This window comes from Salarias fasciatus, chromosome 4 (genome assembly GCF_902148845.1).
Source record: "Salarias fasciatus chromosome 4, fSalaFa1.1, whole genome shotgun sequence".
Lineage (NCBI taxonomy): Eukaryota > Metazoa > Chordata > Actinopteri > Blenniiformes > Blenniidae > Salarias > Salarias fasciatus.
The window spans coordinates 26,960,218-26,988,160 of record NC_043748.1 but is presented as its reverse complement, the minus strand read 5'-3'; the positions used below and the strand labels follow the sequence as shown (position 1 = coordinate 26,988,160).

Here is a 27,943-nt window from a genome sequence, read left to right as displayed (position 1 = left end):
ATCGTGTGCTTTTTTATGTAACGCTTTGGCAATGTGAATGTGTGTTTGTCATGCCAATAAAGCTTCTTTGAATTGAACTGAATTGAATTGAATTGAACCGAGAGAGAGAGAGAGAGAGAGAGAGAAAGAGAGAGAGAGACAGAGAGACTCTACAACTAGTATTTTGTAGTTCTCTTCTTCCGTATTACTTCTTTCCAGTCCTCTGATTGGCTGCCTCTCTTGAAACTCCTCCCCCTCCACCGTGTAGCGTTGCCCGTCTCTCTCCAAACACAGATGGCTGCTGGACCCGCGTAAACTGGAGATCCCGAAGAGGTATAGCCGTTTTTTCATATAAAGATGCTCTCCCTGTCCTCCGACTGTTTCTATGTGACCCGTGTGTGCTCTCCGGTGGAAGCACCGCCACGAGCGGATCCGATGATTGGTTCGTGACCCCATTCTGGCCCACTGTGGACGACCGCGGCCTAGCACGTATTCACAGCCCCGGTTTTTCCTGAATGCGGTCACCGGCCGGTTGAGGAGCTGCTCGGTGGAAGGGACGGAGGTGGCGCAGCTGATCGATGGAGGGGGTGTGTTCGTGTGTTTTGAGGAGAGGCGGAGAGAGTGTCTGCCTCTTATTTTATCTGTGATCACACTTTGAAAACCCCAAAGAGATCCTACCTGGAAATACTGCTAATATGTCCAGTTATTCAGACAACAAAGTAACTTTATCAACCATGAATTTATTTAAATCTTTACTTTACTGTCAGAAGTGAAAATTCTCAATGAATTTAAATTTAAAGAAAACCAAACAAACAAAACATGAAAGAGAGTTAGCCCAATGTCCTCAGAAATATTTATCTTGGCAAAAATGTAATTAATGGATCAAAATCTAAAACAAATTGTAAAATAGGGGTATTCTTACTTATTTTTGTAATGAACAAAAAAAAGACATCCATTGTTTTTATATTTGGGTTAATTTTATAAATATTGGCTTAAAGAGAAAGAAAATGTTATCAGCATATTCCTCTTTTTTCCTTCAGTCCTCTTAGTCTGTCCATCCGTACTTTGCTCAAGAGCTGATCTTTCCCACTTTTATTAGCCACTGACACATGAGTGGCAGAAGGCACACATTGCTTCCCACAGGTCACCAACACGATGGGAAAAAAAAGTATTATTCCTGAAGTTTGTCTGTAAGAATGCATTTACGCTCCAATATGCAGAGTTGGGAAGACCACGTGACCTACACGCAATGCATGATGGACAGGGGAGGCCGGAAAATGTAAACAATGAAATCAAACTCGATTACCTGCAAGCAGACTACGATGTACTTACAGCGTGCTACTCAATTCAGTGATTTAAAAAACAGAAGGACGTCTGGATGGTAGAAGAAAAAATGTACAAAGTGAGAGAGCACCGCAGGACCCTACGGAGAAACACTATGCGCGTTTATATGACCAGAAATTCAGGTTAGAAAAGGAGTAACCCAGGGGTAATATTCAGGTTTTTAAAAACCGGAATATGAGCATATTCAGGTTTTTGCACGTGTTTACATGGCTGTGCGCAACCGGGTTATTGCGAATATTCTGGTTAAGAAAGGGTTATTGACTGCATGTAAACGCACCCACTGACAGAAAAGGGGAAGAAAAGGAACGAGGTAAAAGTCTGAATGGAGTGGAGCCGTACGAGCACGCCGACTGTATAAAGCACGTCAGCGTGCTGCCGAACTTTCAGCACACACATCTAAACCCTTAATCTGAGTGACTCCTTTGACAAGATCGTTGACCAACTGTTCAGTTTTCCTCTGAACGCTCGCTGCACGGCAACAGGACGGCTGGAACATTTATTCTAGGCTTCCTGAGTGCAGCTTCCTCATCGTACAGGTGGAAATTAGTCCATGGCTAAATCTGGCATATTTACACTACTACTGATTTGATGTTGATGTTGATCAATATGCATTGCCCCTGATAAATAAATAAATAAATAGATAATTAAATAAATAATTAAGTAAATCAATTGCCATGGTAGAAAGTTCCCTCTAACACACCAACAGCTTCTCCACTTCTGTATCTTTTCAGATGGTTAGTCTGCAGCAACTCGCCTGTCTTTTCCAAAGCCAGCGATGAGCAGATAAACACCCAACAGCAGGGTGATTAACAAACAGACCAGAAACATAAAAGTGAGGCCAAACCTGACTTTTATTTTACCAAGAAACCCTACAACAGAAAACCAGACACTCGTCGCTGCAGCGCTCCTCCTAATAACTAACAGAAAATGGTGCATGCATGCCGCGCATCATTCGCTGTGAAAACTGTGTGAAAATATATGTTACATATTATGTATATTTTATTGTACCGTATTGGCCTGAATATTAGACGATGTTTTTTTCCAGAAATTGCATCCTCAAAAGTGGGGTCGTGTTATAATCGCGGACTTACGGTAGATGGTCAATACGCATCCGCACCACTAGATGGAGCCAAAGTATCACTGAGCAGAGAGCGAGTGGAGCGATGAAATGAGATCAAATGATCTGATGAAAAATGGCGGATCATCTGGAACAAAGGGGCTGAACGCTGGACAACTGAGCAACAACAGAGGAGAAGTTATGATACCAACTTTAAACTGATGGTGATCAACGCAGCAGAGTCATCAAACTACTGCCAAGCTGCAGGAGGTCTGGTGGAGCAGAGCCTCGTTCTTATTGGAGAGCACAGAAAAAAACACTCCAGATGCTAACGCTATGAGAAAAGCTTTCCGTGGTCCTGAGAGACGCTTCAGAGAGACTGATAGAAGGGTGAGAGAATACGTCTCTGAAAGACGGACAGACGGAATGTCCACCACCAGAGCCTGATTCAGCTGAAGGACCTGGACAGTTATTTACATCATTTATGCAGTTTGAACCCCTTGAGGTTCTTATTTGTTGCTTATTTTGAGAAAGAGAATATATTTTTTATTCAATACTGTAGTAATATTTTTTCATTTTATATCTCGTTAAATGTTATCTCAGTTGTGAGTTTTTGAGTTTATAATAATTATATAATAAAATCGTTTTATGAGTGACCTTACTGTCTTTAGCATTTTTTTTTTTTTTTTCACAAAATGATCTTTGAAAAATAGGGGTTGTGTTATAATCGGAGTCGTCTTATATTCGGGCCAATACGGTATATACCTTTCTCTTTTCTTTTTGATCACTTGCCTCTGACAACATATTTTGTTTGCTTGTATTTAAAAAAATTAATTAAAAGTTCCCCCCCAAAAAAAGAAAACGCTGCACAATTCGGAAAGTCATGAAATGAACCTCAAATGCTCCTCAATGTCCAAAAAATGTTCCCAGTCCGAAGCGCACGTCTCGACTGAGTGGGCCGATGGCAGATATTTACTTGCATGCTATAAACATTCCCAGTCCTCTGGTCCTCTGGTCCGTCTCCTCTCCAGTCCTCTGGTCCTCTGGTCCGTCTCCTCTCCAGTCCTCTGGTCCTCTGGTCCGTCTCCTCTCCAGTCCTCTGGTCCTCTGGTCCGTCTCCTCTCCAGTCCTCTGGTCCTCTGGTCCGTCTCCTCTCCAGTCCTCTGGTCCTCTGGTCCGTCTCCTCTCCAGTCCAGCAGCTTTGTGGAAATGTAATCCAGCGATTCCAAAAAACACAACAAAGTTCTAATCCCTTAGGCTCAGATCCCACCGGCAAACACTGCAGGCTGTTAGCTGATAGTAGCAGCAAACAGCCCATGCACCTGACAACCCATCCCATGACTCTTTGCAGCAGTGACGTCACACTTCCCATCTCCATTCTGTCTGAGAGCAGGCTGTTGGAGCCTGCTGTTGTTTTGACCTCAGAGAAGAAGTCAGCATGCCATATGCATATACTCAGCATGACAGATACATTGACCAGCTTCATTATAAATATCTTCACAAAACTTTGAGCAAAACTGGCAGATTTTGGGGAATTTGATGAAAAAAATCCTGCTTGACATAATTTTACAACCAAAGGCGGCGACATGTCTGGGCTAAATGGTCATGCCGTTTTATTTGTTTTCTATTTTTCTCATGACCTTTTTCTGCAGGCTAGCTTCCAAGGTATTATTTCTTTGTGACAGTTCAAGTGATGAGCCCATATTTAGTGGGCTTTAAGAGCACTGAGGTTTCCTCCTTGTCCTGACAGTGCCTGACCGTGAACCCCAACCATGAGCCCTAGTCCTGACAATGGAGGATGTAGCTTTGGTAGCTGAAGCAGCATTTTTCAAGATTAAAAATATAGAAACAAAGTGACCAAGTAATGTGGCCTCTGACGTTTTTTTGGCTTTTTACTGCCCGAGTGAATTGTAGTAACGTCCTGTGACTAGGGATGCACATGGTTAACCGTTTAACCGTTAACCGATAACAGGATCTTTGGACCGGTTAATACTATCGGTTTTTTTTTTTTTTCTTTAGCTCCAGCTGGAGGAGCTCTCCACAGAGCCGTGCGTCTTCATGCAGCTGGCATTATTTACAGATATCAATGACGGCGCTGCAGACGACTCCTTCAGTCACTGATTAATTCCAGGGGCCTTCATGTTGTACAGTCGGAGGGTGTGTGTCTTTGTGCGTATTTATACATGTGGCACAAAACCGGCGTTACATTGAATATTATTTTTTATCTCCAGACGCCGCGGGTCGTCCAGATTCACAGTGAAATGGTTCAGTATGAAGCCGCAGCATCCAGATAAATATTAAGCTCCATCAGAACTGTTTAAAAATGGGATTTCAGAAGCTAAAACTTTATTTAGGAAATTAATCAGAACACACAAAGAAATCACCGGCGCGCTCACTCTCCACGTAATTTTAAAAACAACAGGAGATGATTGAAGTGCTGTTAATTACATCTAAATCTTGTAGTTTTTTTTCCCATTTTAGATGAGAATTTGCTGTTATTGTAAATCTTCAGTTCAGCACCGGACAGCGCCGAGTCCGTCACTCAGCTGAGCGCACATTTCCGTGTCGGAATGGTGGGACGTTTGCGTGTCGGAATAGCGGTATTTGGGAATGGTGATGTGTCTAAATGGTGGTGCGTCGGAATGTCGGAGCGGCAGCATGGAGCCGCTCAACAGGGCGTTTAAAGGTCGTCCATGCTTCACGTCGCTTTGGAGCCTCGGCGCTCCACCGATGCCACGCTCTTTCTGTGCACGTTCCATCCAGGCGCAGTGTTCCACACATCCTCCAGAAGCTTTTCCGGCACTACAGACTGTTTATCTGCTCCTTTATTACAGATTATTTAGAGAAAATTAAGCACATACATTGTCAGTACGTTATCATTTAATGTTAAAATTTATTTAGCCTTTTTTTTTTTTTTTTCTGAATCGCGGGGCGGCGCCAGAGCGATTCTGTCGGCAGACCTTCTCCTCCCTCCAGACAGGCTGCTGTCTCCGTCCTCCAGATTTTCACTCTGGTGTGTGGAGCGATCCGGCTGGAGCTCCGGCTGCCTTCACTTTTACCGTCATGTTTTGTTTGCTGTGGCGCTCTGGCGATGCGTATACCGGCGTCACCTGTGCGCATCACGTCCGCGGATCGGTCTGTGCAGACCAATGCACAACGCACAGCCACGCAGACGTGAAGCAGGACGGGCCTTAAATCGTATCGGTTATTAAAGGCGCTATCTGCGATTTTAATTTAACCAGGATGAGAAAAAGGCTTTTTACATCATGTACTAGCAAGTCCATGCTACATTTCTGTGAAAAAAAAAAAAAAATCACACATTGATCAGTGTGTTTTGGATATCTGGCCCCGCAAAGCGCTGCCTGAGGATTCAGCATGACGACCTCTCTGCTCCACTGGCAGCAGCAGCAGCAGCAGGGGGGCGGGGTGGGGCGGGGCGGGGGCGGAGCCAGGCCGTCTGCAGCGTGCACAACACCGGTAAACAGACCAGCATGGAAGCCGAAGGAGCAACAAGCTGCTTTCTGCATTGAACATGTAGTGACAGGGTAACATCTGGTTTACTGAGACGAAGGGGCCGTTTATTTTGAACAAAAAAGAGTCGAAGTGGCTTCTGCTGTTTCCTCCGGAGGGTTGTGCACGTGTACGGGACGTGCATGTAGCGTCGTGCACGCTGAGTGGGAGCAGAGCGGAGGGGGAGGGGGAGGGTTTTCTCAACGTGAGGAACCAGTCAGAGAGCTCGGGGGCGGAGCCAACATTTCACACTGAAGTCAGGGCTCAGAACTGTGCAGAATCACGGAGAGCTCCTTTAACCTGTTAAAGGGCGTTGGTTATCGGTCATAGAAAAAAATATAAAATGTGCATCCCTACCTGTGACATTTCCTTGTTTTTACTCATCAGGTCTCTTTCCAGACTTCACCCTGAAAATAATTGTGTTGTCAAAGGACAAAGCATGGCTTTTGAGGGGGTCAAGAGTAAAGGAGGAATAGGTAACTTGCTGCACAAACTTTTGTTTACAGCAACACAGTAATATTTAACTCCTCTTCACTGCATGGAGCCGTGATGGGAGCCACCTTTCCATTTTCCTAATGTGCATGTTGACGTGTTGTTTCAGACTTGGGGATGGATGGGGACAGAGGTCTGGTGGCCGGTCGGAGCCAAAGAGAGAAGAGGAGGTCCTATAAGGACCTGTTGAGGGAGGAAGAGGAGATCGCTGCACAGGTGCGAAAGTCCTCCAAAAAACGACCAAAGGTAAGGCAAATGTCTTCAGATAGTGCAATTTTACTGAAGACTTCCAGGATATCTTCAAGTGTAATGATTTTTTCGTCATTTCAAACCAGGATCAGGAGCTTTTCATGCTGGGAGGAGACTCGCATAAAAAGAAGAAGAAGCACAGCGATGATTACTATTACAGAGGTGAGACGACTCATTCTGAGCTTGGAAAACCAGAATTCACACACCAGAAGAGAGCGACAGGTTGAACATTTTGGTCACCCATGGTCTGATTGTGTCAAAAACACTCACAAAGAGCTGAGATGGAAACACGTCGACAGAACTGGAGGGGGCTTGTGTTTGTTTGATGTTGGCAGCTCCAGCCACCATGCAGACCTTTCCTTCTTCCTTCACTCGCTGGAGCTTATTTATGCTGAACATTAAATCAGGAAAATGGAGTTTCACTCAAAGTTGATAGACTAGTTTGCTAAATGCAGTTTTCTAGAAGCTCAATCACTAAAAATTATGACAGAAGAAAAAATGGCTAAAAAGTGTAAAAATGGTGTCAAATTGAATTTTTTTGACTCGTTTTTGAGGCGGCAATAGCTCAGATGGTAGAGCGGGTCGTCTCATAACCGGAAGGTTGGTGGTTTGATCCCCGCTCCCGCAGGTGTAAAACTGTCGTTGCGTCCTTGGTAGGGATGTACCAATTTACGATATAATTGCGATTTACGATGTTGCACAGCCGAGATTATCATATCACGTCATTTACAACATGTCGTCTGTTTCATTTGGAGACAAGCCCGTTACTGAAACAAACGGCTATTGATCTTACCCAAGGTGTCAAAGCCTCTGCAGCAAAATGTACTACAAACCACCACAAAAGTCCCACATCCATTGAAAACCCCTAAAGTAAGTAATTTTATGCCAGGATGATAAAAAAAAAGGCAATAACGCGTTCGGCCCGATGGACACTGTACCGCCCCCCTCAGCGCACATCCTGACACAAAACGCAACAGAACCAGAGATCCGTCTGCTCCATCCCAACATATTGGGCCTCATATGAAACTAGAAAAGCTGCTCTGTAAAGGCGCTATCCGCGATTTTAATTTAACCAGGATGAGAAAAATGCTTTTTACATCATGTACTACGAAGTCCATGCTACATTTCTGTGAAAAGAAATCACACATTGTTCAGCGTGTTTTGGATATCTGGCCCCGCAAAGCGCTGCCTGAGGATTCAGCGTGACGACCTCTCTGCTCCACTGGCAGCAGCAGCAGGGGGGCGGGGCGGGGCGGGGCGGGGGCGGAGCCAGGCCGTCTGCAGCGTGCACAACACCGGTAAACAGACCAGCATGGAAGCCGAAGGAGCAACAAGCTGCTTTCTGCATTGAACATGTAGTGACAGGGTAACATCTGGTTTACTGAGACGAAGGGGCCGTTTATTTTGAACAAAAAGAGTTGAAGTGGCTTCTGCTGTGTTTCCTCCGGAGGGTTGTGCACGCGTACGGGACGTGCATGTAGCGTCGTGCACGCTGAGTGGGAGCAGAGCGGAGGGGGAGTGGGAGGGTTTTCTCAACGTGAGGAACCAGTCAGAGAGCTCGGGGGCGGAGCCAACATTTCAAACTGAAGTCAGGGCTCAGAACTGTGCAGAATCACGGAGAGCTCCTTTAAGATGACAGCAGGCAGAATCTTCTCTGAGCCGACTGCCTCCCCTCAGCGGCCAAACAAACCCAAAACCGATCTTTCCATTTCACAGCCAGCACCTCAGATCACACGTTCCTCACACTTTTTCACCAAATATCAAAGCTATTCACACCAAACACAACATATTTTATTTCCTTATCGTTTTGTGGTCATTTTCCATCTATCCACGCTCTCCTCTGACCAAAATTCACTTCATAATCCTCTGCAGTAGTGACAGCGCGTCATGCGCCTGAATGTTGTTGTCGTCATCTTGTGGGCCTGTCGTTAATCTTGGGAGTTTAAATGAAATGTGTTGACGTTCTGCAAGCTTTCATACGACATGTTACACGTGACTGAGGCATCATCCAGCTGGGAGACATCTTTGAGCGTGACGCAGTAGTGCGCACTGCAGAGCGAGACACGCAAATGGCAATCAGTGATTTTTTATTCTGAAACATGCACATTTATCTTCATTGTGTGTTTCTACAGCTCATTGCACATTGTTTTTGTTTTTTTCTTCATGTGTTTACATGTTGCAAAGGGGATTTTTTTTGTTTTCCCTGTCATAATTGGCTATTTTTGTATTGATTATATTATTATAAATATATTTAAGTTGGAAACTAAATGTTATAGCTCAGTCATTTATTAAAAAGTATTTTATACTGTGCACAGTACTGTGCACAATTATAAGTTTCTGCACAAAAACTGTGCAGAAACGTATAATCTAGTGGCTGAATGTCAGAGCCAAAGGCAGCATTGCATATATACAGACTCTTGCAGTGGAAATTAAAAATATTTTAAAGTCAGATTCCTTTCTAAAAAGTTATAAACCCACTTAGTGTAGTTTGGCACAGGTTGGTCTCCAAATGGCCAAATGAAGGGTTCTCCTGGTTCTGTCCAAACTATAAAATCTGTGTGCTTTATGCTGATCTCATGAAACCTGGTCCAGTTGTAGTCCAGGAGCTGCTGAATGCAGTCAGCGGCAGCTTTATGGCTGCTTCATTGTTATCATGGTGTTTTTCAATATGGAATCTGGAAAAAAAAGAAAAAATAGGCGAGAGTAAAAGTTTCATTTTTTCCCTCTACTCTATCAAAATGTGCTCAGGCGTGTTAAAATGCACAGTGTTGTTGATGGATTTCACAGTGTTTTTGGGCATTTTCAATAGTATTAAAAGCAATGCGCGAATATCGTGATAATATCGTGAATCGTGATGTTTTGGGCCGCCAATGTCGTGATACCAAATTTTCATATCGGCACTTCACCCACCTTGCCTAAAGGCCAGTTCACACTACAGGATTTTTTCAATCTTCCCCGATTCAGAGACACACTAGAAGGCAACAGAGGACAGATCGCACCCGAATCTTCCTCTCTTGATCTTCTAGTGTGTGTGTCGCTCTGGAGCAGAACACACAGATTCTTCATCAGAGATTCGGCTCCTCTCTCCTCCAAATCTCGCGTCGTCCAACGTGACTTTGCGCGGTTTCCCTTCATTGCTGCGTTTAACATTCATCTCCACTTTCAATAATAAGTGGAGAACTCATTCATTCCCTCAGTTCATTCATTCACATCAGTATCGCTCTGTCAGCGGGGCGCATGAACACGGACTGTCAGCACCTTGTCAGAAAATTGAAATGTTCCAGTACAGAAGAGGGAAACAGTTTCAGATCATTTTCTTATGATTTACCCTCCACATTTGATAATAATTCAGCCTGTGTGTGTGGGTTTTTTTGTTTTTTGTTTTTTTTACTTTTGACTCCTGAGTGCAGCAGTAGAATAAAGTTATTAGCGGACCGTGACAACTAAAGGCTACTTTTTTAAATCACCAGATATCTTAAATCATTCTTTTTGTCCACAGATTTGATAGTTTACACCAGAATAAAAACACGTTGAGCTTTGATCAGGTCAGTTTCATTACAGTCCGCTCTCTGAAGGCAGGAGTCAGCGGAAAGGTTTTTTTTATTATTATTATTATTTCTTCCCCATTCTTTCGTGATGGTTAATAATTGAGATGAATTAAAACATTGGGATTATTGCAGGACTGGCGGAGATGCAGATATTAGATCGGAGTTTGGGTCTGAATGGAGGAAACAGTTCATCCAGGAGCGACAGGATTAACCTTCACTTCCTGTACAGCTGAGTTTAGGAGCTCTGGCTCTTCTGTTTCACTGACATATAGTGAATATATTTCACAGACATATATTCATCCAGCTCTGACAGCTGAGAGGGGATTTTTTTTTTTTTAAACAGTGGCACCTTGGTGAGACGGAGCTGTTCAGCCAATCAGGGAGCTTTATTCCGAGGGTGTGGACAGCTCTACTCGGAGCTGATCGGCTCCTCTCAGAGCTCCACACACTACAGGATTTGCGATCGGAAATATTAAACATGTTCATTATCTACGATCTCCTCTTCCGACGCCTCCCGAGAGGCTCCGACCGGAAACAATCTCTCTGAACCCCCGGCACACCAGAGGAGGATCGGACCGAACTCATTCCATACTCCCGACAGTCGGACCTTGTCGCCTTTGGTCAGGAGGAGAAGATCGGGGCAAAATTCGGCCTGATCATCCTGTAGTGTGTGGAGGCCTTAAGTATGAAAGTAGTGTGAGATAGGCCTGGGCGATTATATGATCGTGATTAGTGATCGCGATTAATTTCCAGTCGATCACGGTGATCAGCTGTGAGCACATTTACTCGATCAGACATGGCAGAAATGTGCGTGACACAGCCAATCACAGTCGACTTTTTCCTGCTCAGCTTCCGCCTGTAAGCTGTCTGAGAAGTAACCAGAGATGAGCTGAACCGAGGGCAGCGAAGCAGAGGAAGTCAGCCATGGCTCGGCGTTTTCCTCTGAAGATGAGGCTGCTGCTGACAGGACAGGCTGCTCCACCCGCTCCGCTGCTAGCTCACCGCTGCTAGCTCACCGCTGCTAGCTCACCGCTGCTAGCTCACCACTGCTAGCTCACTGCTGCTAGCTCACCGCTGCTAGCTCACTGCTGCTAGCTCACCGCTGCTAGCTCACTGCTGCTAGCTCACTGCTGCTAGCTCACCGCTGCTAGCTCACCACTGCTAGCTCACCGCTGCTAGCTCACCACTGCTAGCTCACTGCTGCTAGCTCACCGCTGCTAGCTCACTGCTGCTAGCTCACTGCTGCTAGCTCACCGCTGCTAGCTCACCGATCCGCAAGGAGTCTGGTCTTTTGAGTCCAGGAACTACTGGTGATCCAGTTTGACTAACGACGGTTCAGTTCTTCTCTTTCACTGAAAAAACGCTGCATCGCATCATTGAACATGTCACCACGTCTTGCCGCCAACGCTCTGTTTCTAACAACATGCAGAGAGCCTGCAGCGCTGCAGCCCTTCTTCTGTGGTGTCTGTGTAAAATAGGGTTGAACATGCAAACAGCACACCTAGTGGCAGGAAGTGTAAATGCATTCGTGTGTGGCCGTGGGTTGATGGGGAGATCCCTGGAGTTGTTCCAAATGTTTCAGAAACCAGAATATTGATCTTAACACGAACATTGACTGCACGTAAACGCAGCCAGTGTCGTCTTTCCAGGCCACTGCGCCGTACGAGCAACATTCTGAGAGGAGAGAAACGATTACTTTTGTCCATATTTTTATATTATTGTAGTTTTCTACTGTTACATTTTAAGTCTAATCTGTTCAATCTAGATTTAAATTTTGTACATTTGATGCAAGCATTAATGATGGCAGCAGCATATTTAGCATCAGAACTTGAAAATAAGCACCTAAAGCACCTTCATTATCCCCACAGGGTTTCTTTAGTTTTTTAATCTTTTATAGCAGCAAAAGTCCTCAGGGCTGTAAACTGTCACACTTTAACTAACGATCGTTCAGTTCTTCTCTTTTACTGAAAAAACGGTGCTTTGCAAGATTTTATTATCTTGGTGCTAGATTTTTTTTTTCTATTTACTGCACTGTTAAGTGAGATTGTTCTTATACTTTTCTATGTTTATATCCTTTAATTTGCATTGCTATTAACCAAGTAGGTTTGTTAATAAAATGTTAAAGGACCTGTATCCTGCTTTTTTAGCTCGTCCAAACCCTAGAAATGGCATTAACATGGTAATAGTTTATGTTTGGCGCTAAGGAAAAGTCATTTTGTGTGAAATAAAAGATTTTCTGGGGCTAATTCTGAAGCCCGGAAGAGAAAACGCTCTGTTTCACTGAAATCCCGCCTCTCCCCCTGTGGACTTTGACTGACAGCTACTTCAACCAATCAGCGCTTCACAACAAATACGCTAGCTAGCTTTAGCGTTTTAGCTCTAGCTTCTCTACACGGAAAGACACGCGAAACGTCTTTTCCTGTTAGAAACTCACCAAGTGCAGACCCTTCAGACCCTCCAGACCCTCCAGACCCTCCAGACCCTCCAGACCCTCCAGACCCTCCAGACCCTTCAGACCCTCCAGACCCTCCAGACCCTCCAGACCCTTCAGACTCTTCAGACCCTCCAGACCCTCCAGACCCTTCAGACCCTTCAGACCCTTCAGACCCTCCAGACCCTCCAGACCCTCCAGACCCTTCAGACCCTTCAGACCCTCCAGACCCTTCAGACCCTCCAGACCCTCCAGACCCTCCAGACCCTCCAGACCCTCCAGACCCTCCAGACCCTTCAGACCCTCCAGACCCTCCAGACCCTCCAGACCCTTCAGACCCTCCAGACCCTCCAGACCCTCCAGACCCTCCAGACCCTTCAGACCCTCCAGACCCTCCAGACCCTCCAGACCCTCCAGACCCTCCAGACCCTCCAGACCCTCCAGACCCTCCAGACCCTTCAGACCCTCCAGACCCTCCAGACCCTCCAGACCCTTCAGACCCTTCAGACCCTTCAGACTCCTGCTTGACTGTTGCTTTCAGACGATGGTTAAAGTTTATCTCCGTAATCAGAGTTAGAAAAAAGCAGCAACGCTGATTGCCGAGGGCCTGCGGGGGGGGGGGGGGGGGGGGGCTCAGGGGAGCCGTCTTCACCGTGTGACGTCAACGTGGGAAAACAGAGCGTTTTCATGGGTGCGGGAGGGGCTGCCTCTCTGAGCAGCACAAACACCAGGAAAGCTCAAACACGCAGGCACAAAGGAAAAAAAAGCTTTGGGGTGTTTTTGGTGAGAACATAACTATATAACAAGGTTAAAACATACAAAAAGTGAATTTTGCATGATACAGCCCCTTTAAACTATTCTATATTTTTAATTTTCATTGCAGATGCTTTAAAACTGGTTTAAAAACAATATAACATATCGTGATTATAATCGAGATTGAATGATATAAAAAAAAAATCGTGATCATTTTTTTTGCCATATCGCCCAGCCCTAGTGTGAGAGTGAATGGTTGGTGGTGGGAGGGGCCGATGGCGTCAGTCTGCCCCAGGGCAGCTGTGGCTACAGCAGCAGCTTACCACCACCCAGTATGGAGAGAATGAAGAATTCAGTGTAAAGCATCTTTGAGTGTCCAGAAAAGCGCTGTATAAAACCAATGCATTATTATTATTTTTTTTTTTCTTTCCTCTTCAGATCATGACAGCTTGGGCCCGCCTCCTCATAAGAAGAAGCACAAGTCTGCAGACCGCTCTCCGACAGTGTCCTCTCCGGCGGCGGCCCACCCCACAGACACGGCCATGGGCCTCCTGCAGGCCATCACCTCCCCTCTCGCCACCGGTTCAGACCCAAACCCTCATCTGCACAAGAAGCCTTCCTACCCCTCCTTCTCGTCACACTCCTCCAAGGACCGCAAACGGGAGAGTGGCAGCGGTGGCAGCGGGTGCAAAGGTGGCCACTCCTTCTCTCATTCACGCCCCGCCTCCTCCTCCTCCTCCTCCTCCTCCTCCAAGAAGCACTCATCCTCCAAATCGTCCCTGTTCCATGGTGGAGCTCCCAAAGAGGAGCCTCTGACTCTCCGTGAGGCCGACGGGCTGAAGATGAAGCTCATCATGTCTCCAGAGAACGAGGAACCCAAGAGCTTCCCGTTCATGCCGCACTCGTCCAAAGGAAGCGTGAAGAAAGAGAAGAGCAGGGAGCGCTCACAACCTTCAAAGTCTCCAAAGAAGAAGCTGCTGCAGAGTCGTGAGCCACTACCTGTGGTGGGCAAGGAGGTGGAAGTGGAAGGTAAGCTCAACACAGCTCTCCAGCCACAGCTGTGTCCACTGTGTTTGGTCTTAAACGCTGCTGGTCTCTCTCAGGTCACTATGGAGGAGGCATGGCAGAAGAGAGTTCCTCCTCTGGAGGAGAGCTGGAGGCAGGCGAACTGGTGATTGATGACTCCTATACACACTTGTCCAAAAAGAAAAAGAAAAGCAAGAAAAGTAAGAAGAAAAAGGACAAAGAAAAAGACAGAGACAAGGAGAAGAGTGGGAAGGACAAGAAGCACAACAAAGCGTTCGGAGGTGAGGAGACAGAAATGCTGTCAGAGGATGATTTTCAAAGTTTCTCCACAGCTCTGACTTCAAATAAGCCAGGAAAAAATGAAAAGGTGCAGTGTGCAAAGTAAAATCCGTCATTTTTGTGCACTAAGTTGCCGTTGTATACAGCTTATCTTCGTATCTCTCTGTCTCTCATGGCAGTTTACAGATTTTCTGCTCACTGAGAGCGCAGGCAATCATTTGGAAACTAAGTAGCTGTGAGTCAGGTTCTATTGACAGATCTGAGGATGTGGTTGGTTGGTCTGTGACCACTTTGGGGAGAGTGCGTTCAATTTTATCTCTAATAGTTATGATTTTGTCATTAAGGAAGTTTATAAATCATTGCTGCTTAAAAGAATACTCTGAAGATTTTGGACCCAAGCCCTATCCCGATCATTTACACAGTGAGATAAGCTCATAAATAGCTTTATTGTGTCTGTTCGTCCAGTGGCTGGATCCCAGCTGTTAGCATCGTAGTTAGCTTAGCTCAACTGCTGGAGATGAAGAGGAAACAGAACCGGACTGACGAAGTGGACAAAATCCTCCTTCCAGTGGTCCAGGGGACGGTGTATTAGCACGTGAAGTAAACCGGAATGGTTATAAAACATTTTAAAAGACGTGTTTTCTTTTCAATCCGTTAAAATAGCGTTTTGATACACACAGATCTGCACAAGCATAGTGCTCCGCGGAAGGATATACTGGCGCACAGCGGCTGAGTCTATGCTGCTACTGCTGTGCTCCGGTGTATCCTTCCGCGGAGCACTGCGCATGCGCAGGGGGGTCCAAAGTCTTCGGAGTATTCCCTTAAAGGACCTGTATCCTGCTTTTTTAGCTCGTCCAAACCCTAGAAATGGCATTAACATGGTAATAGTTTATGTTTGGCGCTAAGGAAAAGTCATTTTGTGTGAAATAAAAGATTTTCTGGGGCTAATTCTGAAGCCCGGAAGAGAAAACGCTCTGTTTCACTGAAATCCCGCCTCTCCCCCTGTGGACTTTGACTGACAGCTACTTCAACCAATCAGAGCTTCACAACAAATACGCTAGCTAGCTTTAGCGTTTTAGCTCTAGCTTCTCTACACGGAAAGACACGCGAAACGTCTTTTCCTGTTAGAAACTCACCAAGTGCAGACCCTTCAGACCCTCCAGACCCTCCAGACCCTCCAGACCCTTCAGACCCTCCAGACCCTCCAGACCCTTCAGACCCTCCAGACCCTCCAGACCCTCCAGACCCTTCAGACTCTTCAGACCCTCCAGACCCTCCAGACCCTTCAGACCCTTCAGACCCTCCAGACCCTCCAGACCCTCCAGACCCTCCAGACCCTCCAGACCCTTCAGACTCTTCAGACCCTCCAGACCCTCCAGACCCTCCAGACCCTCCAGACCCTTCAGACCCTTCAGACCCTCCAGACCCTCCAGACCCTCCAGACCCTTCAGACCCTTCAGACCCTCCAGACCCTTCAGACTCTTCAGACCCTCCAGACCCTCCAGACCCTTCAGACCCTTCAGACCCTTCAGACCCTTCAGACTCTTCAGACCCTCCAGACCCTCCAGACCCTCCAGACCCTTCAGACCCTTCAGACCCTTCAGACCCTTCAGACTCTTCAGACCCTCCAGACCCTTCAGACCCTCCAGACTCTTCAGACCCTCCAGACCCTCCAGACCCTTCAGACCCTCCAGACCCTCCAGACCCTCGAGACCCTCCAGACCCTCCAGACTCTTCAGACCCTCCAGACCCTCCAGACCCTTCAGACCCTTCAGACCCTCCAGACCCTCCAGACCCTTCAGACCCTCCAGACCCTCCAGACCCTTCAGACCCTTCAGACCCTCCAGACCCTTCAGACCCTCCAGACCCTCCAGACCCTCCAGACCCTCCAGACCCTTCAGACCCTTCAGACCCTTCAGACCCTCCAGACCCTCCAGACCCTTCAGACCCTCCAGACCCTCCAGACCCTTCAGACCCTCCAGACCCTCCAGACCCTCCAGACCCTCCAGACCCTCCAGACCCTCCAGACCCTCCAGACCCTTCAGACCCTTCAGACCCTTCAGACTCTTCAGACCCTCCAGACCCTCCAGACCCTTCAGACTTTTCAGACCCTCCAGACCCTCCAGACCCTCCAGACCCTCCAGACCCTTCAGACCCTCCAGACCCTCCAGACCCTCCAGACCCTCCAGACCCTCCAGACCCTTCAGACCCTCCAGACCCTCCAGACCCTCCAGACCCTCCATACCCTTCAGACCCTCCAGACCCTCCAGACCCTCCAGGCCCTCCAGGCCCTCCAGGCCCTCCAGACCCTCCAGACCCTTCAGACCCTCCAGACCCTCCAGACCCTTCAGACCCTTCAGACCCTCCAGACCCTTCAGACCCTTCAGACCCTTCAGACCCTCCAGACCCTCCAGACCCTTCAGACTTTTCAGACCCTCCAGACCCTCCAGACCCTCCAGACCCTCCAGACCCTCCAGACCCTTCAGACCCTTCAGACCCTCCTGACCCTCCAGACCCTCCAGACCCTCCAGGCCCTCCAGGCCCTCCAGACCCTCCAGACCCTTCAGACCCTCCAGACCCTCCAGGCCCTCCAGGCCCTCCAGACCCTCCAGGCCCTCCAGGCCCTCCAGACCCTCCAGACCCTTCAGACCCTTCAGACCCTTCAGACCCTTCAGACTCTTGTTCTTGCTTGACTGTTGCTTTCAGACGATGGTTAAAGTTTATCTCCGTAATCAGAGTTAGAAAAAAGCAGCAACGCTGATTGCCGAGGGCCTGCGGGGCCTGGGGGGGGGGGGGGGGGGGGGGGGGGGGGGGGGCTCAGGGGAGCCATCTTCACCGTGTGACGTCAATGTGGGAAAACAGAGCGTTTTCACGGTGGGAGGGGCTGCCTCTCTGAGCAGCTCAAACACACAGGCACAAAGGAAAAGAACGCTTTGGGGTGTTTTTGGTGTTTTGGTGAGAACATAACTGTATAACAAGGTTAAAACATACAAAAAGTGAATTTTGCGTGATACAGCCCCTCTAAGGCTGAGGGGATCTGAGTTTCAACAGAGCTGTGACTTCCTGTCAGCCTGGCTCTGGTATTAAAGAGGAACCTGGGGCTGTTCTGGTTTTCTTCTATTCAGGATGAATAGTAGGCAGTTCCAGTTTTACGTAAAGTTTTTTTATAAGTTAACAGACTATCTTTCCAGGCAGTACGAAATACTTCTAGTTGGGTTAGATGTCATTTCCTCTCTAGTTTTCCAGCTGATCTTTTTAATGTTTGCAGTTGTTTGTTGTACCATGGAGCTCGTCTCCTGAGGGGTCATGATATTACCTTCAGGGGAGCAGCTGAGTCCAGTGTGGAGCAGAGTGAAGCTGCTGCTTCATCTACAACTAAATCACCCTGAGTGGGGCTGATACTGCTGCTAATGCTAATGCTAATGCTAATGCTAATGCTAATACTGCTGTCCACTGGGCCAACAGATGGGAGTGAGGTTAATATTGATGGATCATTTCCTTGAATTTGGTCACATTATCCTCTGACAGACATCTTCTGAGTTTAAGTTTTTTCCCAGGTACTTTAAAACCAGCTGATGTAAACTCAAGTGATAACAGGAAGTGATCAGACAGTACAGGGTTGTTAGTTGGTCCATGTCAATACCGTCGGTGAGAACAAGGTGGAGGGTGTGATTAAAGTGATGAGTAGGTTTATTCACCTTCTGTGAAAAAACAATTGTATCAAGTAATGAAGTGAAAGCAGTGTTCAAGCTGTCAGTGTCAACATCTACATGAATATTAAAGTCTAAACTACAATGATTTCATCTGAACTTAAGAAAGACACACTTGGTTCACTGTGGCCTGATGCTCCTACTCGTCAAACGCCATCTCGTTATCGTACTGTACTATTACTAACAGGAAAGCTTCTTGGAATGTTGTCGCTCCTCTTCTTGGTAACCGTCTGTTGTACCAGGTACCACAACAGAGGAGTCACTAAAAATGGTTCTTTTGGTACTACCCACAACTTTAGCCAGTGGAAACACACAACCACCCGTCACATAGCCTACTGCCACGAGCTGGAGAATGGAAACAGGCCTTTGGTTTGTGTTATGAGCTGTGACGCTGTGGCACAGGTTATCCATCTGCTTGCTCTCCCATCAGACTCATCACGGAGCCACAGTCACTCCCACCCCACCGTTACCCACAGTGCCGTTGGGCCCATGTACGCCATGGGCACGCCCATCCCCCCACACCACCAGCAAGGCAGCGACACTGTTCCAGAGAAGAAGAAGAAGAAAGAGGAGAAGGACCGGGACAAGCACGACAAGGACAAGGATAAGGTAGGGTGGAGACAGAAGCTGCAGACGTTTCCTCTCATCGGTTCTTACCTGGCTGTTTGTGTTTCAGCCCAAGAAGAAAAACACCACAGCCTATCAGGTGTTCTGCAAGGAGTACAGAGTCAACATCAATGCAGAACAGCCAGGACTGGGTGAGCAACCATTCTTTGTGTGTCTTTATATAGGTTAAAAAAAAAACAAAACAAAAAAACATGCTGAACAGAAGCAGGACTCAGTGGTGAATCAGGTGACAGCAGTTAGATTCTCGGCTCTTTCAGTGTGATTACACACAATTTAATCAGTAACATTCCTCTTCTTCAGCCTCCTCCTCACAGAGCACCTCGCAAGGTTGCCAGTGTAGAAGAGTTTACTTGATTTTGGACAGTCATGGGGCTTCAGACCTGCAGGGCATGGAGCACTGCCTGCGCCTCGTCTCTGCCGGCGTGGTGTGCACGGGCGACGTGTGACGCAGGGCCAGGATCGCGTGCCCGGCATGGTCATAGCTAAGGGGTGAAGGTTTGGGCGCCCATATGGGCACATTTAGTGCCTTATGACATTCACTCGCATAATGCGACAGACAGTTGCCCGTTTGGATCGCTGAGGCGCCGCTGAGGCGCCACTGAGGCGCCGCTGAGGCTCCACAGGCTCACACTGGTGAAGCCAATGGCGCTGTGGCGCTCGGCTAGTGTAAGCATAGAATTTAGCCAACCATGACAAGGTCGGACACAGCTGTATAGATATTTTTCTTTTGCCCCTCATTTTCCAAAATTGGCTGTGCAAATCACGGGTGCACGGACAGCTGCCTGGAACACTGTATTAGCGTCAAGCTGAGGTGACCAGGGTGGGAAGTGTCTCCGGCGGGTTTGTGGGTGTGCTGAGACAGGGGGGACTGGCTAGTTGATACAAGGAGAGCAGAGAGCAGCCAATGATTTCCTTGGCGGTGGTGATCACTCTTTGCAGAGCTCTCCTGTGTGTGGCTGTGCAGTGCCCCCGTTGTACTGCTCAGGGATGCAGATGCCAGGACGCTCTCCATGGTGGTTCTGTAGACGGTCAGCTGCAGCTTTTGCTTCAGGGTGTTTCTCCTGAGCACTACCAGGAAGTGAAGCTGCTGCTGGGCCATCTTCAGCACATCCACCATATCAGAAAAGCAGGAGAGGTTGTTGTTGAGGTGGATTCCTAGGAATTTGTTAGACTGAACTTTTCAAAGGATAAGTTCGGTTTAAACAGTTTTCATGTTTTATTTATATATATTTATATATATTAGGGCTGTCAAAAGATTAAAACTTTTAATCAGATTAATCACAGCTTACAAATTAATTAATGATTAATCACAAATAATTGCAATTTCCAACTGTGTCTTTTTGTCCTGTATTGCATTAACAAAAAAAACGACAGGACATGATTATATATATATTTGTGTTATATTTAAGGCTCCAAATAAAATAAATATTCAAAAAACTAAATCATGCACACCATAACATAATGTCTGTGTGTGTAGTGTACTTGTACGTGCTCCGCGTGTCGCTGCACGTCGCCACGCCGCGCTGCTCCTCGCGTCACCACGCCGTACCGCTACACGCGCTGCACGCTTGCTGCAGGCTCTGCGCGTCACCGCACCGCTCCGCGCGCTGCACGCCGCGCCGCTTGTCATGGCGCGCATGCGTTAAACTGCGTTAAAAAATTTTAATGAGATTGATTATATAAATTAATTAACGCCATTAACGCGTTATTTTTGACAGCCCTAATATATACATATATATATATACATATATATATATATGTATATATATACATATATATATATATATATATATATATATATATATATATATATGTTTGTTTCATATATAAACAGGGGTGAAAGTAAGATAAGATTCTTGCAGGAACTGTGCAACTCAAAAAAATGTTTTAGTTTGTGCGCAAAGCGTGCGAGCGTCATACAAAACAGATATTGATAAAGCCTGCTTTTTTTGACATCCTTGAAAGCATAATGTTTTTTTTTAACTATTTTAATTGTGTTTTGAATGTGTAAATATAATATATATTGTGATGTGGCCTCTTCATGATGAATCGACGAGGACTGCTGCCCTGTTGCTCAACCAAAGCTGTTGTTATTTTAACAACAAATATGTACTGGGAGCATGTTGTTCACACCAAAACAATGTCCGCACAGAGGCCCGGTCACTCTCACACCGACCCCTGTAACTGTTGGTCCAACATAACGTAAATGAAACTTAACATAAAAAGACCGGAAAATCTGCATCAACACATAGAAAAACAATAAGTGAACACACCTACAACAAAACGAAGTACATTTTAACAAATTTTAACACAAAATACATCTTGAAACGGCCCGAACAATCCCCTCCCATGATGCTTTGCGGCACCAAACAGTATGGTGGCCCCCAGCGGCGCCTGCCGCCGCAACAATAATATATATATATATTATATTATTACATGTTGTTTTTAGTTAATTTATTTTTCTTTGCATTTTTGACCTGTCCTGGTTGTCTCTTGAGACGGGGACGGGGGGGAGTGTCCTTACATCACCTAGGCAACCAGCCATCCAATGAAAAGAAGCATTGAGTTTACCTCACTTCACGTGTGCTTGTTTGCGGAAGGAGTGATGCTGCTGCATGACAGAGAGACGGAGAATATTTTACGACGCGTGAACCCTCACAATTTATTACTTGTGGATTTATGTTTTTTTTTATTTTGCAAAAATGACGACCCTGTTGTCTGCAAAAAACACACAACAGTGGACATTGGATTAACGTTACGCTACAGCGAGTGACTGCCGCTACAAGCTGCAACCTGTCATGGTAAGCGAGTGCTCCAGTGCTCGTCAGGCGCATTAACCTTGTTCAACACGTCACAGAAGATGTAGTCTGGAGATGAGTTTTATGTATTCATCAATTTTACACTTATTTCGGTAAAATTTGCTTGGAAAAAGAAAGGGCTCGCTTTGTATGCATGAGGGAAAGTTGCTTTTCAGAGGCGTTCCGGGGCGTTCCTGTAGAAGAGGCCAGGATATTTCTTACCGGCACGGCGTTCCGGTGCGTTCCGGCTTACTTTCACCTATGTATATAAAACTGTGTTCTCTCCACCCCGGCGGTATTGTGTCTGTCTGCTTCAGCTCGGGTCCTCTACCAGAGGCCTGGGAGCTGGAGGGTTCTGCAGGATCTTAGCTGTTCCTGGGATTGCGCTCTTTGCATGACATGTTAACTGTTTGTATCCTGCAGGCAGAGTTCTGAGCTGCAGTCCAATCATTTCTGAGCAGGTAGTGACAGTCCTCTGCAGCCGCTTTCTGTTCTGGATTCTGATAGAGTGGACCCAGCAGGTGAAGGATGAGTAGAATGTCTGGAGATTGTTCTTATTTTAGAGTTGAGCTTGCTTAGAGGCTATTGTCTCTTGTCTTGTCTTGTCTTGTGACTTTTTCTGATCATTTCCTCTGTATTAGAGGAGAACCTCGGCTGGATGTCAAAGAGGTTGCCCAGATATTTTCTCCTCCACCAGCTCAACAGGCAGTCCATGATGGTGGTGGTGACAGCTATAGCCAGCGCCATCTGCCTGTTGGAGAAGGTCACTACCATCTCTTGTCGGGGGTGGGGGCGAGAGTCAGCGACAGTTGTCGAGCGGGGGGGGGGGGGGGCTAGCGAGGGAGCGAAGCCAAGCAGTGTGCTGCTCAAACGGGCCGTCACAGCGTCGCACCCTGGCCGGCGCCCCCTGTGGCTCGGCCCCCTGGCCGGCGCCCCCTGTGGCTCGGCCCCCTGGCCGGCGCCCCCTGTGGCTCGGCCCCCTGGCCGGCGCCCCCTGTGGCTCGGCCCCCTGGCCGGCGCCCCCTGTGGCTCGGCCCCCTGGGCCTAATCGCCGGCCCTGCCCTCGGGGCTGTGGTTTTTACATTATCACAAAGAGATCAAAGGTTTCACTATGGTGACCCTTCACAGGGCACACAAGCAGTCACAAGGCAGAGTAATAAAATCACAGTTTTGGGCATTAAAATGGAACAGAAATATACAACAGACTGAGACGGTCCTGTCAGCAGAGACAGGAGGACTGAGACTGTGTCCTCTGCAGAACTGGGCTGTATGGATCTGCAGTCATCTGTATGGGATGAAGAGTAGGGGAGAGAGGACAGCCCTCAGGAGATCCAGTGAAGCTGTAGATGAGAGAAGGTGTTGCTGACCTGTACGCTCTGATCTGTGGGTTAAAAAGTCTAGTAACCACAGGATGAGCTGATCATGCAGGTGTAAGCAGGAGGGCAGTGTGTAACACCTTTCAGATCCTGAGGACAGAACTCACCATGGAGTCACCATGAGTGACTGGCCCTTCCGCTTTGCTGCTCCCTCTTGAGAAACTCACTTCCTGGTCATATGAGGGCTTTACAGACTATTGAATCTTCTAGAAATGGACTAAACATCTTTATGTTTCACCATTCTGGTTTTTTTTTTTTGCATTATTAATAATAAAGTTGATAATATTGTTGTATGTACCTTTGTATTATAGTCACATACACATACATGTCAAGCCAAGATTTTAAAATCATAAGCACCATTATACATAGTATAATATGCAGTGCAATGCACATGTAGTGCACAGATAAATGTGTGTGTTCTTGTGTCCTGCAGTGTTTGGGGAGCTCAGTAAAAAGCTGGCAGAGGTGTGGAAGGCCATGCCAGAGAAAGACAAGCTGGTGAGTTGTTGACCTCCCGGATGGCCGAGGCTGTGCTAGATGGTGGCCTCTGACGTCATGATGTCTGTTCAAGGTGTTGTCCTGATGCTGGGATGTAGGGTTGGGCGGTATGAACAAAATCTTATATCACGGTATCAGAAATTTCATATCACAGTAACGGTATATATCACGGTATGTATTTTTCCCCTGTAAATTCAAATAATTGCTTAGAAATGACCAAACTGTCACATTTGCTCATTTTCCTCTTTTATTTTTTAAACTCTGGTTTATATAACTTCAGTTATTTAAAAAAAATAATCACAACATGAAAGAAAAAAAGATCTGACTTTTTAGCGTCACTCCTGGAGCCGCTAGTCTCTGCGTCCGCCATTATGGCTCCACCCCTCCTGGATACGCTGGTGTTGTTCACGAGCGCACCCTGTGCTGACCTGACCAATGAAACGCAGCGAACTAACCCCGCACGGCGTCGGGACACGCTGTGAAAATGCACAAACGCACCCAAACAACGTGGCTCCGGCGGTCCTGTTAGCGAGAGCAGACGACTGAACACCGACTCAGAGAGCTGCAGCAGACGTCTGCTCTCTCTCCGGTATAAACGGTGTGGCAAAATTTCAACCGGTATACACTTTTACACCGTCACACGGTGTTATACCGTCATACCGCCCAGCCCTACTGCGATGTCTGCCCTTCACAGGTGTGGAGACAGAAAGCTCAGTACCTGCAGCACAAACAGAACAAGGCAGAAGCCACCACCGTCAAACACAAGAGCAGCAGTGAAAGTAAAAGCAAAGGTAAACACATTCTTTCATCTTTCATCATTAAACACATGATGTCCTCATTCCTTCCTCTTGGATGAAACACAGACTGTCTTCTGGGACTCATCATGTATGTTATTTCAGTCATAACAGCCGGGACAGGAATAGTGTCACCGACCCGAGCACCTGCATCCGTGTCCCTGTCCCCAGCCCGAGTGCCAGATGTTGATCCCATTGATGCGGCTGCTCACCTTCAGCTGCTCGGAGAGTCGCTGTCCCTGATTGGTCACCGTCTCCAGGAGACCGAGGTGAGACCTGAAGTAGATGTCCCTACATCCTGATGTATGTTCGGTCAAGAAAACATGTCGTTCAGCTTGTCCCACCACTCAAGTGATTTCTTTATTAAATAAAAATTGATTGATTTGTGTTGAATTGCTGCCATATCTGCCCACTGAAATCACAGTCATTGCGGCCACTATATTGGAAAAATTATGTATGAAATCTCACTTCTTTACAAATTAAAACTCAGTGCGAGCAGGAGGCAGACACATTTATCTCAGATGAGAATTGGGACATGGTATGTCCTCCAGTGGACATCCACCAACTCTCTGCCATGGAGAGAACATTGTTGGAAAACATTATATATATATTTTTTTAGGTCTCCCTGTTAAAGGTGCTGTAGGCAGGATTCCGCATCTACCTAAGCAAGATGGCGATTTGACCCATCTAAGATGGCGATTTGAAACCCAGCACAGCCAATCCTGTCCTGTTTTCTCTGACATTACGCCCTTACGCAAGTTAAGCCCCTCCCACAAGAACGTGTGGCGAACGCCCCTCGACCAATCACGGTTAGAGCCTCAGGGGCTCTTCTGATTGGTCAAAGATACCTGGAGCTGTGGAGATTCCTTTCAGCTCAGAACAGAGACAGATGGAAACGCTGCGCCCTCGCGGTAGAGCAGTTATGCTACACTCCTAAAGGATTATCAATGGATACTCTAACATTTAATCCAAAGAAAACAGAAAAATTAGCATTGACTAGCAAAATCCTGCCTACAGCAGCTTTAAGGTAATTATAGAAAATGCGTAATGTTGGAGGAAATGTAGATCCTAAGTAGCAAGCCACTTCCATATATTTTGGGGATGTCCTGCAGCTGCTGCACTATTACTGCATGATGATTCCATGATGGCTCATGTAACCCAGAAGTTGAGCTCTCATCTCTGACTGAGTCTTTTAATTAAACCTGTCATGAAACAATATCCAAGAAGTTGAAACTTGAAACACGAGAAATATTCTTGAAGCTGTCCAGTTTCTGATCCCAAAGAGCAGAGAGGCTCAGCCATGTGTGATCCAGGTCAGTGATGGCTGGTCTCTGTGTTTCAGGGGATGGTGGCTGTGTCGGGCAGTCTGTCTGTCCTCCTGGACTCCATCCTCTGTGCGTTGGGACCGCTGACGTGTCTCACGGCTCAGATCCCTCAGTTGAACGGATGTCCTCGAACTGTCCTGGTACTCTCAGCACTCATTGTTGGCTGGTTTTTCTGGAGGTGGCTTCTTCAATACTTCTTTCTCTCTTTTCATTCTCTGCCAGTCAAACACATTGGACAACATAGCCTACATCATGCCTGGACTGTGAATCCTGGACCGGGCCAGGAGCCAGGACCCAGGAGCCAGGAGCTGTCCTCCTGGAGCACCACATGTCAAAACAGCTGTTTTTTTAGTGTCAATATGTTTTTTAAACGTTTAAATGATGTCACCTTTTAGCAGACCTGCTTTTACTGTTACTCGACAAGTCTCTTGCATGAATGAGTGAGTGTTTGAATGAAAAAATGTGTTTAGCGCTGACAGGACTTTGTACAGCACCAACCTGCTCAGCTTCTTCATCAACATACATACGTAGTACTTGTTTTATACTTTGATATGTTACTGCCAACAGTGTGTAGTGTGAAGGAAAAAAATCAAACAAGATGAGAGCAATAAAAGTGAGCTTTCTAAAAATCAACAGAACTCATCACCCTGCCTGGAGCTGAGCAGCTGATCATTACAGTAGGTTCAACATGTACATGTTCGCTATATTCCAGATGTGCAACAGATTCAGCATGTGCAAAAGACTCCAGGTTCTCAGCAGATTCATCATGTTCTCCAGATTTAACATGCACTACATTCCAGATGTGCAGCAAATCCAACATGTGCACCAGATTCCAGATGTGGAAGATTCAATATGTGTGGCAGCCATTCCTCTCAACAAGTATGTTTACAAAGAAGAAATTAACAAAGGGAGGAGAAATTTGCAAAAAAAAAAAAAACATTTGGTAAATGGTAAATGGTCTACACTTACATAGCGCATTCACACTGCATTGACAAAGCCCAAAGCGCTTTAAGGTGCGTTCCCACCGGACGCGTTGCAAGCGTCACGGCGTCGCTTTGACATTGAGTCTCTGGTGGACGAGCTTCGACGGACCGAACGCGCGTCAGGCGCTTTTCGAGCGGCGCTTTCCCAGCTTTTCGAGCGTTGGCGACGCGTGTCACACGCGTCAACGCCTGAAGTGAGAAGGGCCTGTCTGCGGCCTGCAAGACAGAGGCGTGTCGTGTAGTGACGTCACCACACGACACGCCCACTACACGCTTGACAATTTCCACCCCTCAAAGCAGAAGTGAAGTAAAAGAAGAATTTCCGGACCGTATGCACACTGTAAGTGTCAGCGTATTTTATTTATTTATAGTTGTAGCAAGTAAGATTTATCAATTGCATGAAACAGAACGAGGCCAGGCCGTTGGTGAGGAAACTCAGGAAACTTTCAGAGGGGGTTAACGTTATTTGCCTGTTTGATAAGTGACGAAACGTTACATCATATTCGTTTTATGCTACTTAAAAGGGGTGGCCTAAGTAGATGAGTCTAAGCTAACGTTAGTTGGTGGTGTAACATAGCGAGCAGAAACACATTTTTCTCAGTGTGGTCCAGTGCAGCAATTTAAAATGATTAATAGCATCATATTGGTAATTATTCTTACCAGCTGGAGGGTGACGTGAACTGGCCCTATCAGTTAATTGACAGCTTGTCTGCAAGCACAGACATATTTCAATGTGTACTGCAACATCTAATTGAAAAACTTTAATGTTTGTTCTTTTTTGACAGTGAATAGAAAATGATGGAGGAAACAGCGGCGAGGCTCGTATCAGAGGAGGCAGCAGTGAAGCTCCGAGTGTTCAAGAAAACAGTGGAACGAGCCCTGTCCTCTGAGGCTTTTCTCAGCTGGCTGTAATGGCTTCACAGCCAATAATGTGTAAAATAAAATGTGAGAAGCTTTGAAATGTTTTATATTTTTTTCTATTTATTATATATTATGTTTGTGTAGAACATATTCAGTTTCTACATTTCACAGAGCCATTCACATGACATGACATCAAAAAACACATGTACATAAAGTACCAGATTACAAATTCATGTGATAAGATCTCCCTCTTCACTGCAAACACATTTGACAGACCACAAACAGCAGTAATGAACGGCTGCT

General features: G+C 46.6%; 1 protein-coding gene across 2 annotated transcripts; it reads left to right on the top strand.

Moving 5' to 3' along the window:
* The first annotated feature begins 248 nt into the window (after positions 1-248).
* Positions 249-27,614, top strand: LOC115387714 (HMG box-containing protein 4-like). 2 transcript variants are annotated; one of them, XM_030090548.1, is made up of 13 exons: positions 249-312; positions 6,278-6,366; positions 6,492-6,628; positions 6,718-6,793; positions 13,802-14,392; positions 14,467-14,670; positions 18,809-18,987; positions 19,055-19,136; positions 23,613-23,677; positions 24,372-24,468; positions 24,577-24,740; positions 25,814-25,936; positions 26,019-27,614. In XM_030090548.1, exons 2-13 carry the CDS (start codon positions 6,330-6,332, stop codon positions 26,061-26,063), a joined length of 1,800 nt encoding a protein of 599 aa, XP_029946408.1. In that variant the 5' UTR covers positions 249-312; positions 6,278-6,329; the 3' UTR covers positions 26,064-27,614. The 2 variants fall into 2 exon arrangements, with proteins under 2 accessions (XP_029946408.1, XP_029946407.1); XM_030090547.1 differs by lacking the exon at positions 249-312 and adding an exon at positions 3,571-3,591.
* Positions 27,615-27,943: the final 329 nt, after the last annotated feature.